Source organism: Bos javanicus, chromosome 8, assembly GCF_032452875.1.
Source record: "Bos javanicus breed banteng chromosome 8, ARS-OSU_banteng_1.0, whole genome shotgun sequence".
Taxonomy (NCBI): domain Eukaryota; kingdom Metazoa; phylum Chordata; class Mammalia; order Artiodactyla; family Bovidae; genus Bos; species Bos javanicus.
Genome location: NC_083875.1, coordinates 112,664,525 through 112,682,780, shown reverse-complemented (window position 1 = coordinate 112,682,780; position 18,256 = coordinate 112,664,525). Strand labels below are relative to the sequence as shown.

Sequence of the window (18,256 nt, the reverse complement as noted above, 5' to 3'; positions counted from 1 at the left end):
GAAAAGTGAAAGTGAAGTCGCTCAGTCGTGTCCGACTCTTCGAGACCCCATGGACTGCAGCCCACCAGGCTCCTCCGTCCATGGGATTTTCCAGGCAAAAGTACTGGAATGGGGTGCCATCGCTTTCTCCGTGCTCTTGTGCGGTGGGCTTCAATACTTTGAATTAAAAAATTAGCAAAAGACACAGCTCTTCCTCACAAGTCCTAAAATTGTCACCTAAAGCTTTTTATTGTGACGTTAAATAGTTGTCAAAAATGTACATACTTCTAGAAAATTGTATGTTGCAGAGTATCTTCAATATATTTCCATCAAAGCCTTGGGTCAAGTGTTTAATTTATGAAAACAATCTACTGTGTAAATTAAGTGGCAAATCAGGCTTCATTATCAAAACAATTTGCAGATCAGATCAACCTTCCAATGGAGGTCATCATCACTTTAAATCCAATAAAAACATTAGCCTGGGCCCCCATGACAACCATCGTACCCCTAATTTTTGGTCTAGGAGGTCAGTAGGCGTGTGGATGGATGGACGGTGGATGGATGAGAGGGTAGGCGGATGTGTGGATGCACTGCGGCGCACAGGCTGCCTCCCCGTCTCCTGCTGAACTCAGCCCTGCTCCCCCGCTGCCCTACCCTCTGCCTCCCTGGATGTGCCCTCAGGAGCCCAGCATTCAGGAGTGCTTCCTGTTCCGCTGAGTCCTTTCTTAGCTAGCTGACAGTGGGGACTGCGATAGGGGGAAGGGCTGGCCCATGACTGGTGGGTTCTCAGTCTGTCAGATTCTGGAGCGTCAGGGGGAATTTGAGGGTCTGGTAATTAAGTTCCCAAAGGCCTCCACAGGGGTGTGCCACCAGGTCACCGCCGAGAGCCCATGTCACCCCTCAGAGCCCAGGTCACCCCTCAGAGCCCAGGTCACCCTGCAGAGCCCAGGTTAACTCTGAGAGGTCCAGGTCACCCCTGAGAACCCCAGGTCACCCCTGAGAGCCCCAGATCACCCCTGAGAGCCCAGATCACCCTGCAGAGCCCAGGTTAACTCTGAGAGCCCCAGGTCACCCCTGAGAGCCCCAGATCACCCCTCAGAGCCCAGATCACCCCTTAGAGCCCCAGGTCACCCCTTAGAGCCCCAGGTCACCCCTGAGAAGCCCAGGTCACCCCCCAGAGCCCAGATCACCCCTGAGAGGCCCAGGTCACCCCTCGGAGCCCAGGTTACCCTCAGAGCTCTAGGTCACCCCTGAGAGGCCCAGGTCACCCCTCAGGGCCCCCAGGTCACCCCTGAAAGGCCTAGGTCACCCCTTAGAGCCCAGGTTACCCTCAGATGCTCAGGTCACCCCTCAGAGCCCAGGTTACCCTCAGAGCCCCAGGTAACCCGTGAGAGCCCAGGTCACCCGTCAGGGCCCCAGGTCGCCCCTGAGAGCCCAGGTCACCCTCAGAGCCCAGGTCACCCTCAGAGCCAAGGTCACCCCTCAGAGCCCCAGGTCACCCCTCAGAGCCCAGGTCACCCCTCAGAGCCAAGGTTGCCACTCAGAGCCCCAGGTCACCCCTCAGAGCCCAGGTCACCCCTCAGAGCCCAGGTCGCCACTCAGAGCCCAGGTCACCCCTCAGAGCCAAGGTTGCCACTCAGAGCCCCAGGTCACCCCTCAGAGCCCAGGTCACCCCTCAGAGCCAAGGTCACCCCTCAGAGCCCAGGTTGCCACTCAGAGCCAAGGTTGCCACTCAGAGCCCCAGGTCGCCCCTCAGAGCCCCAGGTCACCCCTCAGAGCCCAGGTCACCCCTCAGAGCCAAGGTTGCCACTCAGAGCCCCAGGTCACCCCTCAGAGCCCAGGTCACCCCTCAGAGCCCAGGTCGCCACTCAGAGCCCAGGTCACCCCTCAGAGCCAAGGTTGCCACTCAGAGCCCCAGGTCACCCCTCAGAGCCCAGGTCACCCCTCAGAGCCAAGGTCACCCCTCAAAGCCCAGGTTGCCACTCAGAGCCAAGGTTGCCACTCAGAGCCCCAGGTCGCCCCTCAGAGCCCCAGGTCACCCCTCAGAGCCCAGGTTGCCACTCAGAGCCAAGGTTGCCACTCAGAGCCCCAGGTCACCCCTCAGAGCCCAGGTCACCCCTCAGAGCCCAGGTCGCCACTCAGAGCCCAGGTCACCCTCAGAGCCCAGGTCACCCCTCAGAGCCCAGGTCACCCCTCAGAGCCCAGGTCACCCTCAGAGCCCAGGTCACCCCTCAGAGCCCAGGTCACCCCTCAGAGCCCCAGGTCACCCCTCAGAGCCCAGGTCACCCCTCAGAGCCCCAGGTCACCCTCAGAGCCCCAGGTGACCCCTCAGAGCCCCAGGTCACCCTCAGAGCCCCAGGTCACCCCTCAGAGCCCAGGTCACCCCTCAGAGCCCAGGTCGCCCCTCAGAGCCCAGGTGGCCTCTCAGAGCTCCAGGTCGCCCCTCAGAGCCCCAGGTCGCCCCTCAGAGCCCAGGTCGCCCCTCAGAGCCCCAGGTCGCCCCTCAGAGCCCCAGGTCGCCCCTCAGAGCCCAGGTCGCCCCTCAGAGCCCAGGTCACCCATGAGAGCCCAGGTCATCCCTCAGAGCCCCAGGTCATCCCGCAGAGCCCAGGTCACCCCTCAGAGCCCAGGTCACCCATGAGAGTCCCAGGTCACCCATGAGAGCCCAGGTCATCCCTCAGAGCCCAGGTCACCCCTGAGAACCCCAGGGCACGAGACCCCAGCGTTGAAGCCCCCTCCCGGAGGGGAGAGAGGGCCAGGTCCCCTCAGCCCTACTGGGTAGAGCGGGGCCCTGACCGGCGGTGAGCCGGCTCTGGTTCCCTCACAGGTCGCCTGTCTTTGCTTCTGCCTTCACCTCTCTGAGTTTCCTTTTCCTTCTAGGTAATGGAGAACGTCAGGGCCCGGGCTCAGGCTGTTGATGATATAAATGAATCGGTGCACAAAATCCCCGGACAGAGCTGCAGGCAGGGGAGGGGGCCCTTCCCTCAGCTCAGCTCCCCGACAGGAGACAAGACGGGGGGGAGCTCTTTCATGCCCTTCTCTCCTGATAGTGTGTGTTAGTTGCTCAGTCGTGTCCGACTCTGCGACCCCATGGACTGTAGCTCGCCAGGTTCCTCTGTCCATGGGGATTCTCCAGGCAGGAATGCTGGAGTAGGTTGCCATGTCCTCCTCCACCTTCTCTCCTGAACGCTTGACCAAAATCAAAAACCAAAACCACACACAAACAACGGAAAAACCAAAGCCCCAAGGCCCCTGCCGCACGGCTCCGGGGAGGGAGGCTCACAGGCCTGCAGTGAATGTGTGCGTGGGGGTCCCAGAGGAGACCCTGATAACTGTGCGGGGCCCCAGCTACTCGGAGACGATAGGGGGTCACTCGGAGGACACTCAGAACAATGAGGGTCTTTGGGGGACGAGGCCAGAGCAGGCTCTTCTCTAAACTTCAGAAAGAAAAAGAGAGAACACTGGATTTTAGAACCAGAAAGAGGCTTCGGGACCTTCAGACATGCTCCTTCCCTTTCAGGTGAACGCCTGGGGGAGAACGCCCAGACTCAGGACCAAAGCTGCCGGCCCGAGTCAGCCCAGGGCTTTGGGCGGGCCTGGCCACGGAGCTCCACCACCGTAAGAGGACAGGGTGTCATGGAGAGTGAGTGACCTTGGACAAGGCGTACCCTCCGGATGCTCAAGAGAAGAGAGTGAGAGGCCGTCTCTTCCTCACACACATGCCTTCAACTGCGGAGGGCAGGCGTGGCTGACGTGGGCAGTGACCACTGACCCCTAGCCCCCCAAAGAGAGGAGCGAATCTCCCGAGTCCTGCCCTTGGGTCAGACACACAGGGATGAGGCCATTTATCCGCGGAGTGACGTGTTCAGCTCTGGGTTCAGTAAGAAATGCCTCTAGTCCTGGCAGAAAAGTCCCGACAGGTGTGGAGCGAGGGGACTGTCAGGCCGGGCTCAGCACGGACTGGGCTTGGGGAGACCTGGGTTTGACCTGACTCTGGAGCTTCATCTCCAGGTGACCTGGGCTCCCAGGGTCCTTGTTTGTGGACAAGTGTGTGACAGAACCTACAGCAGGAAGACAGGTTCCGAAACCTGGAGTCATGGAGCTGAGCTCAGATGCAGAGATGAGCCGATGGCAACCCCGGAGGGTGACCCTGCTGACCTGGGCTGGGCCTGGAGTTGGGCATCCAGCCAGATGAAGCCTGGGCTCCTCGCCCACGTGGCACCCACCCTTTCTGGTTCCCAGCTGCACTTGGCCGACATGGAAGGAGGATTCTGAGGGTCAGACGTCCCACAGGAGAGACGCCAGCTGGGGCCTCCCCACGCTCCGGTCGCCCTCCCGGTGGAAGGCTCCTCCTCCAGTTTGCAGACCTGCTCACCCAACTTCTTGCTGTGTCTACACTGCTCCATCTATCCAGATTCAGAAGCTGGTGCGGGCTCACGTCAGTTTGCAGAAGAATTTTTACTTTAGCTCCAGGGTTGTTTGTAGGTGAGATGTCATGCTAAACATTTCAAAAAGAGCTCAGTGGATATGGCTTTCCTTGGGGCAATGTGCCCCTTGATGGCTGAGTGAGAGGGGGTGTTGGTGACCTTAGAGTCTCTAGACCAGCTCCTCAGGCTGGTGGGCTAGTCTGAAGGCTTCTGTCCAACTGGTCCTGCATCTTGAGCCCCCAGCTGACTTGAACAGACGTGGGGCTCGTGGGACCAGGACTTGAAGTGAGGCGTCGTGGCCCTGGCTGCCTTCCTGGTGGGTGACGGGGCCCATGTTGAGGACCGTTGTCTCTGCGCCCCTTGAGCCATCCTCAGGACCAAAAATGAATGTCCAGTGAGCGACGGCAGCTTCCAGATGGTGGCTAGGGCTCCCAGCCCCATCAGGCCAGCACGCAGCAGGGCCGGATCCTGGTCTGCCTGGATCCCAGCCCAGGAAGTGGGGGAGGAGGGTCCGGGCTCCTGTGATGCGCCCAGGCCTCTAGACTGGGGTGACCGCGCCTTTGGGGACACAGAGTCAGGGAGGCACCTTGCCCAGAGCCTGGATCCATAACTTTCATAGAAAACCTTCTCTGCCCGAGCCCTGCTCCCCAGAGTCCCCCCGAGGGGTCTGGAAGGGGAGGCTCTCTCGGGTCACTTTGCTGACTCCCGATCACAGTTGCGCTGAGCTCTGTTCACCAATGAGCACAGAACCTCGGCGCCCAGGGACACACACAGACACTGCCCTGGTGACTGAGGACTGCCCCTCCCGGGGACACACACAGACACTGCCCCGGTGACCGAGGACTGCCCCTCCCGGGGACACACGAGGTCACCCTCCTCGAGCCCTGGCAACTGGGCTGTGGTCCGCGCGTCCGTCCGTGTGTTTGTTACAGACATGTCCTTGTTTAACGCACATGCTGGTCCAGTAACACTGGACTCTCGCCCGCAGCCCTAAGACGGAGCTGGTCTCTCACGCTTTCTCCCCAGGGCCCGTCGCGGCCTCACACCCAGGACCCCAGATGGCACCACAGCCCTGCCTGGTGCCTCTTAAACCGTGAAGTCTCCAACAGGACAACACACAAGCTGGAAAAACACAGCAGCAGGGGCCGTGCGGGAAGAGGGCCCTGGTTAGGGACCCCCTGTAGGAGGAGGCCGAGACGGGGCCCCCCAAGAAACTGACCGGGGGCTCCCCCCGCCCCGCCCGCGCCCGCACCCCAGGGGCCTGGAAGCACCCGGAGGGCTGACTGGGGGTCAGAACACAGCCTTGAGTGTTCTGCAGGTGAGTCCACTGCTGTGGAATCTGGGGGCCGCGAGGACAGACTGGGACTGGACTGGTGCCCTGGCATGCGCCCGGGGCTTCCCGCCTGCACTTCTGTGCCCCTGCAGGAGAGCATCTGGAGGAGGGCTGTGTGGACGGACAGACAGGCGCAAGGATAGGCCCCAGAGGACAGTGGGGTGGGGGCGGGCTGCATGTGGCCGGGGGACCCCTGACTCGGCTCCCTGGGAGGCCACCCCCCGTGGACTGGCTCCGGACAGGTGGGAGTGACCGGAGACCCCCTCGCACGAGGGGCCGGGGCGGGAGGATGGGGGAGGCGGGGCAGGGGGGTGCCGTTACCATTGCTGGCCCGCTGCCGGATGGTCAGCATCTGCTCTCCCGACAGTTTCGCCTTCTTCATGGCGGACGTGGCCCGCGGGCATCCCGACAAGCTGGGGGCGAGACAGGAGACGGCGTGAGTCACGCGCTGGGGATCCCAGCGGCAGGGAGAGTGGCCCGGGGCCCTGCCTGGCAGAGGGGTCACCAGCCAGGACGCGGGCAGGCGTGGTGGGGACCACGAAGCTCGGGCTGGCCTGGAGCCCAGGGCCGCGGCATGGCTGGGCCGAGGTCTGGCCACCGGGCTCCGGGGAGGCAGACCAGCCCCTTCAGGCTGCGTCCGCCTTTGAGGATTTCCGGGACGCTTACGGAGGAACCCCCTTCTTTAAAAACTTCCTTACAGAAAGTCTCAAACCCGCACAAGCGTTGGTTGCAAAACGTACTGAAGTGCAAGGTGGAGTGAGGCGCCCCCAGACTCATGCTGACTCAGCAGGTGCCCTCCCCACAGGTACTGGGAGAAACCCAGGGCCCGCCTCCCAGCCACGAGGTGTAAACACCTGTGCACTCCCTGACCATCGGGGTCTGACGCCTGGCTGTGTCCTCACACACGTGCCCAGGTCCCCTGTGTACTCTGCACCCTGGGCTGGGCCCCGGGCCCGAACTGTGTCTCTGCAGGACGCCTCTCCGTTTCTCACTTTCTGGGTCCATGCTGAGGGCCGCCCCACCCAGAGGCAGAGCACAGAGTCGCTAGGCAACACGTCTGCCTCGGCTCCGTGAGCTTCCGGAACGTCTCCTCTGACGCCTTCTCTAACACTTTCCCAATGTGCTTTCGGCAGGTGTTTGGTGGGGGGACGCGTCTTCGTACAATAAGCAAGTCCCAGTTGTGGGTTCGAGGGGACGCTTGTCTCTGATGACTGTGCAGGGTTCTCCCCACGGAGGCTGGGTGACTGCCCCGCCCGCTGCTTCTCCAGGAACCTCGCTGGGCCCCAGACTCGCTCAGGAAGCTTCTAGATCCACAGGGGAAGGGGCAGCAGGACAAACAGGTTGCTTCCTGTTTGCACCCCTGGGACCGTCAGCCCCAGGCCCGTTGATCGGAGGCCAGCATGTCCCCGGGGCTCCAGGACGCTCGTGAATTGAAAGCTGTGCGCTGAGGGTGACCGTCCACAACGACCCTCCCACCCGAACACTGAGCGCAGAGGGAGCGATGGACAGAGCGAGGGTGGACAGAACGGAGGCGGCCCAGCCACACGGAAGCCAGGGAGGGCTGCGGTGTCCCCAGGCATCTGTCAGCAGGTGGATGGTGCCCAGCCGCAGGATGACCTGCAAACAGTCTCACACAGGGATTCCTGGACCCACGCAGAGCGTCACAATCCGATTTCAGTCTGCAGTGGTTTCTCCTAGTTTCCAGTTAACTGAGCCACTGCCCGGAAGTGACAAACTAACGGCGCCCTGCAGCCGGAGCTGGGAACTAAATTAGGAGACAGAGGCCCAGAGATGGACGTGTTTTGTGCACGCAAGCCCGCTCTGTGCTGCCCCATTCCGATCCTGTGACTGCATCCCAGCGCGGCTCAAATTTGGAAGTGCCCTGGGTAGGCAGCCTCAGCTTGGGTGTTGGGTGGCTGGGTCCCCAGCGAGGGCGCAGTGCCATCTAGCGGCCACTCGCGCCAACCTCACCGGATGCCAGGGTCCCAGCTGGTCCAGGGATCTCAAGTCCACGCGGCGGGTCCTGCTGGGGAGACTCTGGGGGTCTCAGTCCGATGGGGATGGAGTCCTACTGCGGACTGACTCTGGGGGTCTCAGTGCGATGCGGGTGGAGTCCTGGCGGGGGGAGACCCAGCAGCCCTTAAGGAGACGTCGCTGATGAAAGCCAGACTTCTCCTGGAGGGGCCCAGAAAGGTCCAGGATCCAGATTCCCAGCAGCAAGGAGTTAACTGGTCTCTGCCCCAGGGCCCGCACTTGGGCCCCAGACTGGCTGAGGCTCCAGCAGGAACTCCAGGGAGGGCTCTAGGCAAACACTGCCAGGGCTTCAGAAGGGATGGAGGGCATGGGGGTGGGGAGCCCGGCGTTTTATCAGGACTCGCCCCCACTGTGCTGCAGTCTGCAGGGTCGCAAAGAACCCGGACATGACTGAGCAACAGAACAACAACCCCCAGCCCAGCCCACCCCCGCCCACCAGAGGCATTCCCTTCAGGAGGACATCGCCATGAAATTCCCAGGGTGGGGCGGTGGTTAGAGAGACACAGGGCACTGGGGTTGTATTGCTCCAAGGTTTGCTCACGGCCCAGAGTGGCTGGGAATTGGGAACCACGGGCCCTGGCCTGGCGAAAGGCCCCGACGCAGTCTCTGTCCCAGGAAACGCAGGTTTGCAGTTCTGGCACCTGGCTTGTGATTTCACCATTGCTGCTAAAGTCCTCATAAGGACCCCACACCTCCCTGTACAGCACACGGACTCCCACGCTAACGCCGCCTTCACGAGGTGACTCTGGGGCCGTGCTACCTGTGTGCTTGAGGGCGGGGAGTGCAGCACAGCAGGCAGACACGAGGGGCCGGCGCTGACAAGGGCGCGCGCCACACCCGCTGAGCAGCCGGCTTTGCATTGGCTTCCTGGGACCTCAAGGCGGGTGTCGGGGCACAGGCTGTCCTCTGACCCCCCGAGAATCCCTGCCTCCCCTTACTTGTCTGATCTGCTCCCGTTTCAGTGTAAAGGGCTGTCCTGCGGTCCTTTCCCAGTCCATGATGCAGATCTGGAGTTTTTTCCCCCAAATATTCTTGAGTTTCTCCCAAACCATTTGGTGCCAAATGTGTGCCCTGAGCCTTGGAGAGAGGGCAGTGTTGGAGCAGCAGGCTCTGCACCCAGACACCAGGGCCTCGGGGCAGTTGGGGTGTCCCGGTCACGGGCGTTAATTAGCAGGGGGCTGTGGGCAAGAGGGGAGAGTGGCAGGCTCCGCAATCACAGTGTTTCCCTGGCTCGGTGCCCCTCCCCAAGTGCATTTTGATGGCATCACGGGGGAATCAGCTGTTTGTGAGGGTCTAGGGGCCTGGGCAGCAGGTATAACAGGATTGCTGGGGTCTTCTCTCCAAGGACGGGGAATTGAGGGGCTTGCACACCCTCCTGGAGAGGACTGCTGTTATCATGCCGTTCTGACCCACTGTTTGCCTGGAGTTGCTGTGGGGCCTGAGGGCAGGTGTGGAGTCAGACCACCCACAGGGATGGCCTTTGGGGGATCGGGCATGCTTTCCCTGGCAGTGTGGGGACCGTACTGCTCACGAAGGGGCTCTGGCGCTCTTCTCTTGGGCAAGTGCCCCGCTGGTGTGGGCGAGTGATGTTTGTTTATGAAAGTGTGGCTGCTGCCCCTGCGGGGAGGCCTGGATGCTTGTCTCCCGGAAGCTCATCCGGTATAAATCATCGCTGTGGATGGTCGTGTCCCCAGAGGACGCTGATGCCCTGAGTCCAGAACTGACAGGACCCAGTGGGAAACTGGCCTGTGAGGCACCCTTGAGTCAAGGTGACGTGGTGCTGGAGGGCTGGGGGGCTTGTCCTGTGACCTCATGAGGGAAAAGAGGGGTGTTTGGACCCGGACACAGAGGAAGGACATGTGACAAAGGGCAGAGACAAGGCGGCGCCCCAAACTGCCCTCCCCACCCACAGCCCACCCATGTTGTGACCTCTGACCTCTGACACCAAGAGGACAAACTCTGTTCAACACCGAAACACAGGTCGTGGTGTGTGTCAGGCAGCGTAGGAAACTGACACCATCATATCTGTTCATCAGTTCTGGGCTCCTCATCCACATTTCCCATTTTCCTATACAATTTCTGTTTTCGGATATGAGCGTAACTGTTCTGTGAGTGTGGTTTTTTCTTGCCATGAGTTCAGGGGCACATCTCGGGGAGCAGGTGAGAGTACAGGGGGCCCCCGACACTGAGGATGTAGGGCAGAGGTGCTGCAGGAGTGGGGACACAGGGCCTGGGCTCCTGGCAGGAGGTGACAAGTGTGGCTGGGCGTGTCCTCACCCAGCTGGGCCCCTGGCTGCCCACGAGGGCTGCTCAGGGTGCCTTCCCAGAGTGAGGACCCAGCAGGCAGGTGCTGAGGGCAGCAGAGGGTGAGCCTGAAGGACCCAGGGCCACGGAGCTCAGCAAGGGAACTGGGGTTCGGATGGGACCTGCAGGGCACCCTGGGTGCTGCTCGGCCCTGCGCCGTCCCAGGTGGGAGCCCCCACCCGTGTGCTGCGCACATGTGGGCCTGCATTGACTCAACCAAGCTCTGGGGAGCCTCGGCTCTTGCATCGTGGTAACCGAGCATCAGCCATGGGCCCAGTAGCCTCGCACATCCAGTGACCCCGGACCTGCAAACGGAGCAGCAGCGGATGGATAGACATGCACACGCTTCAGGAGGAGAAAGTCTGAAAACATCAAGCATGGTGGCATCTCCCCAGGAGCCTGCCCCCAGCCCATGTGGTCTCAGGCCCAGGAGGCCGGCGCTGTGACCCAGCAGCTAACATTCACCGGCCCTGTGGGATTCGCGGTTTGGAACAGATGTTGGATCTGAGTTTTTCCCTTCTTAGTGCTTTCTCGCAAGTACTGAAATGTGCAGGTTGGAGTAAAAGAGTTCATACATCTGAGGAGCTTGCAGGGGCAGCAGTCAGTGCAAGGTGGGTGGACAGGGGATGGGCCGAGGTGGCCAGTGTGAGGCCTGCCCCAGAGAACAGGGCCTGTTGGCTTCCTTCTCTCCTCCCAAGGAGGAAGACTCTGATTACAGCGTGAAACGGGGGCCTGGCTGGTTCCCCCAGAGGAGTACCGCAATCACGGTGAGTCAGCACAGGGTCTGCTCCAGGGAGATGATCTTCACGCCTGCAGCATCTTCTCCTCCAGAGGCCTGGGACCCTCCGCCCTCCTCACCTCCTGCAGATCTCAGAGAATCCAGAACGGAGGAGTCTCCTCTCGTAAGTGAGCTGCCATGATTCCAACATCCTTCCCTCAAATAGAAAACTACCAGCTGGGCTGGAGGCCCTGCCACGCCTTCCGTTCCCTCCACCCCGCTGCCAGAAGACAGTGGGAGCTGAGGTTCGGAGAAGGTGGGAAGGGGTGCATGATGGCCCTGGGGAGAGGCAAGTGTCCAGGGGCTGGACAAGAGCCCAGTAGGAGCGGGTGCAGGGCTGGCCTGTGGCCAGACCAGCACGCCAGGGCTGCAATGCTGTGAAGTCCAGATTTACCTCCAGCCAGTCTCGAGCCAGGAACCCTGGGGCTGCTTCAGTGTCCCCTGTCCACACGTGGGGTTTGGGCAAGTGTGGCCATGGTCTCAACCTGAGAGGGAGCCCACCTCCATGCTCCTGGGCAGACAGCGACCCATCCGCCGAGGCCAAGGGTGGTGGGCGCTCGTCCTGGTGGGATGGCTGGGTGGGAAGAGGTCTGCCCTCTTCACTCCCTCTCCCTGGGGTCCATCCCATGGCACCAGGCTTCTTTCGTACCTGCCCTGCGGCAGCCTTGGCCTTGGTCTTGCAGAAATACAGACAGACAGACTGAGATGCTGGTGGTTCACGGACAATGCGCCCAGACACTCCTTGGTTGTCCAGCTTTCTCCTTACTGGCATCTCTGAAATGGAACTATGCAGACCTCAGGGAGCTGTGGCTGCTTGTTGACATAAATTTTGGTAAAAAAACAAAAAACAAAAACTACGGCTTTTCCACATCACAGAAAGGCAGGTGCATACAGGCTGTCTTCTTGGACTCACAAGCATCCCAAGTGGACTGCATTTCCCAGCATCCCATGCAGACCACATTTCCCAGCATCCTATGGACCAGGTTCCACCCATGGGGTAAGAAGGAAGTAATCTGTGTTCCCTGACTCCCAGGGGGATCCTTCGCATTCTCTCCGTCTTGGGCTGTGGAATGAAGACCACCCTTGAAGAAGGTGCTGAAGGTGACTGAGCCCTTCTCTGGTGTCCCCTCATCTTGTTCTGTCCTGTGAGCAAGAAAGGAACCTCCAGTGTTTGGAGTGGTTGTTAAGGCTGCGTATCCAGCTCACATTTACATTAAAGGAGAAGGTTGATTACAAAAGTAACTCATAGAAGTCACTCACTATGGTGACATTTTTACCACAATTCTCTTGGGAAACATCAAACACAATAAATATCCTAAAAAAGGTGATCTGTGCATTTATAAAGGACTGTGAAAGTGAAAGTGAAGTCGCTCAGTTGTGCCCGACTCTTTGCGACCTGTGGACTGTAGCCCACCAAGCTCCTCCGTCGATGGGATTCTCCAGGCAAGAATACTGGAGTGGGTTGCCATTTCCTTCTCCATAAAGGATTGTAGAGGAACTGAAAACAAATAAATTAGGTCATGTGGTCCAGGTGGGAAGAAGTTTAAGAGGGTCTGGGAGGTAATTTTTTAAAAAATTATTTAGATGAAGCCCAGTGAGGGACGACTTACTTCTAAAGTCACTTACTTATTTATTCATTAGGATTAGAGAATCTTCTATTCTACGTCAAGTGGAATGAGACTGAGGTGAGTGCACAGTGCGGCCATTTCACACACAGCAGTGGATCCACAGGCACAGAACCCTCCCCAGCCCCTCCTTCACGGCCTCTGTCTCTCCTGCATGGGAGGCTCCACAGTTTGCGTGGTCCTGACACCCCCACTCAGGCTGGGGGGCCTTTCCAGTCAGCTGAGCCGTTGCCCCCACCCCCCGGAGGCAGGTGAGACCCTGCCAGAGTGTCCTCTCTCCAGCCCTTCCCCTGACACCTCTGACCCTGATCCTGGAATCTGACCCAGAACCACTCCAGGCACCACCTCGTCACGTGTCTGGTGAGATCCTGGTGCCTCGGTCAGTCTGCATCTCAGGATCCGGCCCATCAAGTCCCTGCGACTGCCCTGTGCCTTTAACTCTTTCCATTGCCTGGTTTCTTTCCTTCAGATAAAGCTCACTTCCAGCTGCCCCTTCCAAGAACGCCCTCCCTTGCTCCTGAGAGGCTACACCTACTCCCAGGTCTTGTTCCTCATCTCAGCTGCCTAACTCAGCTGCCTTGACTCAGCCAGTCCTAACGATGGAGTGAGCACTTCCTAGAGCTTCACAGAAGCTCTGCTGAGGAGAAAGGGGGTAGGAGGAGGCCCTCCGCATCCTTATAGGGAAGACATGAATGGAAACGATTTCACAGCAGATGGGGGCATGGGCACGCAGGGGGTGTGTTGGTGTGGTCACTTCCCTGAAGAGGAAAGCAGGGCAAGTGGGCGTCCTGGGACCGGAAGCCAGGGCAGGTGCCCCCCTTTCATCTACGGCCCCTGAGAAAGTGGCCCTTCATCATCTCACTGGGTGGTCATGGCTTGGAGGGAAGAAAGCACCAAACAGGAATTTCTGTCTTTGTCTACTCTTCTGACTCTAAAAGCTGCTTTGCTCTTGTGGCATGTGGGCTGTATAAACAGCTTGAATCTCAAGCCACTACCTGTGTCTTTCTGGGATGCTTGTCCACACCCAGGCCTCAAAGTCTGAGGAACCGTCAGTGGGTTCCAGACAGTTGGCCGGGCCCAAGGACTTCACGGGGGGAGGCATCAGGACCCTCTGCTAAGCCCGTGTTTGTGCCTCAGCTGGGTGCCAGCCAGGGTTGCGGTTCTCACACCGCCAGGGAACAACATTCCATCTATACAATGAAACAAATGAAAACTTGCTCAACAGCTGAAAGGTGCAGGCCAGCATGCAACAGGACACGACTCAGCCTTCAACAGGAAGGTGGCCTGATGCCGGCTACAGTGTGGAGGGACCCGGGAGCTGTGCTGATGGAGATAAAGGCTCATGGGACAGACAGCCTGTGATTCCCCCTAGCTGAGGACCAGAGAGTCCGACCCGCTAGACGGCGGTGCCAGGGGCCAGCGGGGCTGGGAGAGTGCGTTCAGTGGGCACAGGGTTTCCCTCTGGAGGTGAGGGCTCTGGGGGTGAACGTGCCTGCACAACAGTGAGACTCTACTTATCGCTCGCGAACGGGACACTTAAGAGTGGGTAGGACGGTAAATGTCATGTTGTGTGCTTTTTACCATAATTGAAAAAGTGCAGGTCAGCTCTCCCAGGGTCCTGTTCACCCCCTAACCCCCTGCACCCTGTCCCCCAAGACACATTTATGCCCAGAAGGAGGACGCCCGCCACCTGCCACCTGGGGGTTCCCGCCACTCTCCACGCAGCATGCACGTCCCTTCCCTCCTCAGAGGGGGCAGAGGTAGCGGGTCAGACCGCTGAGTGAGCTTCACAGAGAAATGAAGTATTAAAATCTCCGCGCGGCCCCGCCCACCACAGTCAGGGCCCCGCCCACTGTGGAGCAGCCTCGGATACTGAGGCTCCGCCCCTTCGGCTCCGCCCACCACAGGCAGGGCCCCGCCCACCGTGGAGCAGCCTCCCACACTGAGGCTCTGCCCCCACAGGCTCCTCCCTCAGTGGCTCCGCCCCCCGGCTCTGTCTCACTGTGGAGCCCCGGAACGCAGCTCCGCCCCCGCTGCTAGACCGGGTGGGCTGAGGGTTCCTGCCCTGGACTCAGGGTCTCCTCCTGGCACCCCCTCGGCGCCCTGGGTGAGCTGTCTGCAGACCCGAGGGTGCATCACGGGGATTCTGGACGGAGAGATTCTGCGGAAGCACAGTCACGGGTCTGTCTTCACTAGACCTGCCCCTAGATTCCCTCCCGCTCCAAGACGGGGGGAGCCAGACACAGTGCGGAGGAGTGTCGGTTAGCGGGAAAGAGAGCGGGAGGGGTAGAAACCAGGAGAGCCGGGGCGTCTTTATGCGATTGCTGGGTCCGGGAACCTGAGTGTCAAGCCGGAGGGTAAGCAGGCGTTGGGGGTGCGCGGAGGGGCCCAGGGTCCCGCCGGGTGGGAGCGCCTCGGAGTCAGGGGCCCGGGTCCGCACCACAGGCCCCAAGGGGGCGCTGAGTGTCCAGCCTGTGAGGGGTGCACGCTGCTGGGTGGCTCCCCGCGAAGGTCACTCTTGTGATTCTCGGGCAACAGTTCAGTCAGAGGCTTGGAAGCAGCACGAGGAGCAGTTACACTCATGTCCTCAGGTGATGTTTCTGGTACCCGAGAGTGTGTGTGTGAGTTAAGTCGCTCAGTCGTGTCCAGCTCTTTGCCGCCCCATGGACTATAGCCGGCCAGGCCCCTCTGTCCATGGGGCTCTCCAGGCAGGGACACTGAAGTGGGTTGCCATGCCCTTCTCCAGGTACCCCAGTGCTTACATGTCATCAGAGAAGTGCAGCTTGCTCTCATCTGTGTCTGATTATGGCTTATCTGTGACCCTTACCCAGAGGTCACGTAGGCAGGACTTAAAATTTTTTTTTAATGTTTTTGATTGCCAGAGACTGAAGGAAGCAGGCACTTTTTGGAGGGCATTTTGGTACTTCCTATCAACACGTGAAAACTAGCATTTCCGCCTCTGGGACTGTGTCCTGAAGACGCCCTGGAACAAGGGTGCACTGGTACCAGCAGAGGGAGTTCTCTCGGGTAGCACCCCGTCTAGAGTGGAGTTTGGGGGCGCAGGCCAAGCCCTCCCGCTGGCAGGGAGGGCAGCTCTGAGCAGAGTGAGACGTTTGTCCTGCCAAGTGCCTGCTGTGGCCAGCCTGGCCGGGTGTCCGGGTGCAGGGCTGGCCCCACCCCACGCACACAGCCATGAGCACTGTGATCTGTTTCTGCCCAAAGGGAGAAGCCAGTGTGTGCTGCGCGCCGGGGGCCTCTGTGTCTTTGGATGCAAGCCTCTCTGTTCAAGGGCGCTTTCTGAAGGGAGATGCGGGGACTCCCCACCCCGCCTTGGGGAGAGTCAGGGAAAGACACTCATCTGTCTCTTTTGGCCCCTGAGTTTCTACCTGAGCAGGAACTTCTTTACAATAAAAACCAAACTTCCTAAAGAACGTTAAGGCTCATTGCCGCATGTCATTCCTTTTGGCTTATTCTGTGTTTGATGTGGTTTTGCAGATGGAGGTGAGGTGCCCGGGGTTTGAGGTTAGAGAGTTCATGAGACCCCGTGGGTTTATGTCATATGTGAGGTGCTGTGTCTCCCGCCTCGCTCCCAGAAAGCTGGGGGTGGCTGAGATGTGTCCGCATCAGTCATTCATCCTGATGCCTACGGGGGGCCACTTGCCTCTTCTTCTGAGTCAATGTAATCGTATATACATATATTTTAAAATTAAGCAAATAATAATTCGGGGGGGGGTGACTGGATTTTTTGGAGGTTTTCTGATGTATCTGATGAGGCTCCTGTAACCACGTGCCACCTTGTCCTTGAGTGGGATCTGTTGGCCATATTCAGCCAAAACGAATAATTAAACCCACAGATACTCTTGTGAGTGTGTGTGCGTGTGTAAAATGACAACCTGTTTCTGTGGATCCCAATCAAAGGCATTGGGAAGCCTCTCCGTATACACTGATGTGGTGGGACGAGTGTGTGCTCTGCAAAATGCGTCTAAGTTTGCTTCTTCCTTCCCCGCGCCTCGGCATGCTGTGAGCTGGTGTGGGTTCGCAAGTCCTCGCTCCCCCACGCTGGCACGCAGGGGGGCAGGTGCACTCACCTGCGGTGGGTGAGGAAGCTGCCGCTGACGTGCCCCGAGCCGTCGCAGCCGGGCGTGGGGCAGGACATGCCCTCCGTCTTGACCGACTTCCAGGAGAACTGGGAGCCGTTGAGGTAGCCGTCCTTCTGCCTCTTGGCCGCCAGCGGACACCCGGACGCGCTGCGGTGCGAGGCGTACTTGCCGGTGATGTGGCCCTGGCCATCACACCCGGGCACCGGGCACCTGGGGGCAGAGGGGGCACGTGACTGTCTCGCCCCCAGGTGCCCGGGCGCCCCGCAGCCAAGTCAAAGTAACCTAACACGAGGGAAAACCCAGCATCTTCTACTCCGGTTCCGGTGGGATTAAAACAAAACAAAACCACTCAAAGGCACCACCTAGTGGAGACGTGAGGTAGTTCACCCTCCGGGAAACTGGTCCAGGGAAGGTCCAAGAAGCTTTCCTGGAGTAGAGCGTCCCGGCTTGGGGAGGGATGCCCACACCGCGGGAGGAAGAGAACTCCTCGTTTGTTGGAGCAGCTGGGGTGCGGGTTTCTGTATGAGAGGCACCGCTTTGAGACAGGGTCTCAGCCTTCGGCAGGAGATGTGCAAACTCAATGGGAAATTGACTTTGGGATTCTTTTTTAATGATTATTTTATAAACCTGTTCTCAGCTTCTCAGCTCCTATTCTTCTCAGGAGCTGGAGAACACCTATTTGTTTGGCCGTGTTTTCTAGACCACAGGATTCCCCTCCAGCCAGACAGGGGTGTGAGCAGCAGAGGTGGTTTAGTTACAAGGTACTCCAGGAGCACTTTTTTATTTTTGTAATAAATGGGAAGCTCACCAACTGGAGCTAAAGTTCAGCAACAGCCTAATCAAGCAGTGCTTCTGAAACCTCTCTGTCACGGGTTATGTGAAGCGCCGGGACTTACAGCCAAACCACAGGCACGTTTTTACTTTAATTTTTTGGTTTGTTTTCATCAAAACTTTTCTCCAAAGACACTGAGTGAGATTAAAATTTCAGGAAAGTGGCATTGGACTTATATCACAGGTTTTTGAGGCTCACTGGGAAGAGGTTCAGGGCCATTGCCTGCAGGGAGAGGGTGGGGTGCTGGCCTTGTACCCCCGATGATCTCCATCCTCCTTAGCAAGAAGCAGAGGACCGACAGCGGAATGACTTGCATAAGCGGGAGACTTAGCCGTATGCTGGGTGTTGTGGTTAATAACGTCATACTCGCTCATGAATCTGACAGTGTATGTAAATACGCTCAGTATGTATGCAAATACACCCAGTAAATTAACTCCTTCTCCCCGTGAGTGGTAGAGGGACGTTCCTTGTAACCGGTTGTACACCCCAGATGGATGGACATTCGGCTGTCACCTCGTCTGTCACTCGGAGGGTGCTGTGCGTGGTTCTGCTCTCAAAGCTGTGACCTCGCCCTCGTCCAGCCGCTCTGAGCCTGACCTGCCCCAGCCGGCAGCCCCCGGCCCCGCCCCCGGCCCGCGCACCTGATGGGCTCCTGGTCCTCCTTGTCCTCTTTGCTCTGTGCTATCCTGATGCCGCTCTTCTTGGCTCTTGGGCAACCTGAAAGGCTAAGGAGACGGGTGACTTCAGAAGCTGGCCTGCACCTTTACCCTCGAGCTCCTTTCACCGTTGATGGTGCTTTGACCCAATTTCCTCTGGAAACTGGTGCTCCTTGGCGTGAAGACAA

At 59.2% G+C, this 18,256-nt stretch overlaps 1 protein-coding gene and 1 long non-coding RNA gene across 17 annotated transcripts in view; one reads left to right on the top strand and one right to left on the bottom strand.

The window, feature by feature from the left end:
* MYT1L (myelin transcription factor 1 like) overlaps window positions 1-18,256 on the bottom strand; it is a 396,883-nt gene that overhangs the window by 12,147 nt on the left and 366,480 nt on the right. For all 16 annotated transcript variants that reach the window (XM_061426756.1, XM_061426757.1, XM_061426755.1 and 13 more), the window contains 3 exons: window positions 18,054-18,137; window positions 16,569-16,790; window positions 6,061-6,152 (listed from right to left, as the gene is read on the bottom strand). In XM_061426756.1, the coding sequence (XP_061282740.1) occupies window positions 6,061-6,152; window positions 16,569-16,790; window positions 18,054-18,137 (398 nt within the window). The remainder of the gene's footprint in view (window positions 1-6,060; window positions 6,153-16,568; window positions 16,791-18,053; window positions 18,138-18,256) is intronic.
* Window positions 13,630-15,913, top strand: LOC133253263 (uncharacterized). The gene is made up of 3 exons (XR_009738261.1): window positions 13,630-14,837; window positions 15,363-15,482; window positions 15,703-15,913. It is a non-coding gene; the product is annotated as an uncharacterized LOC133253263 (long non-coding RNA).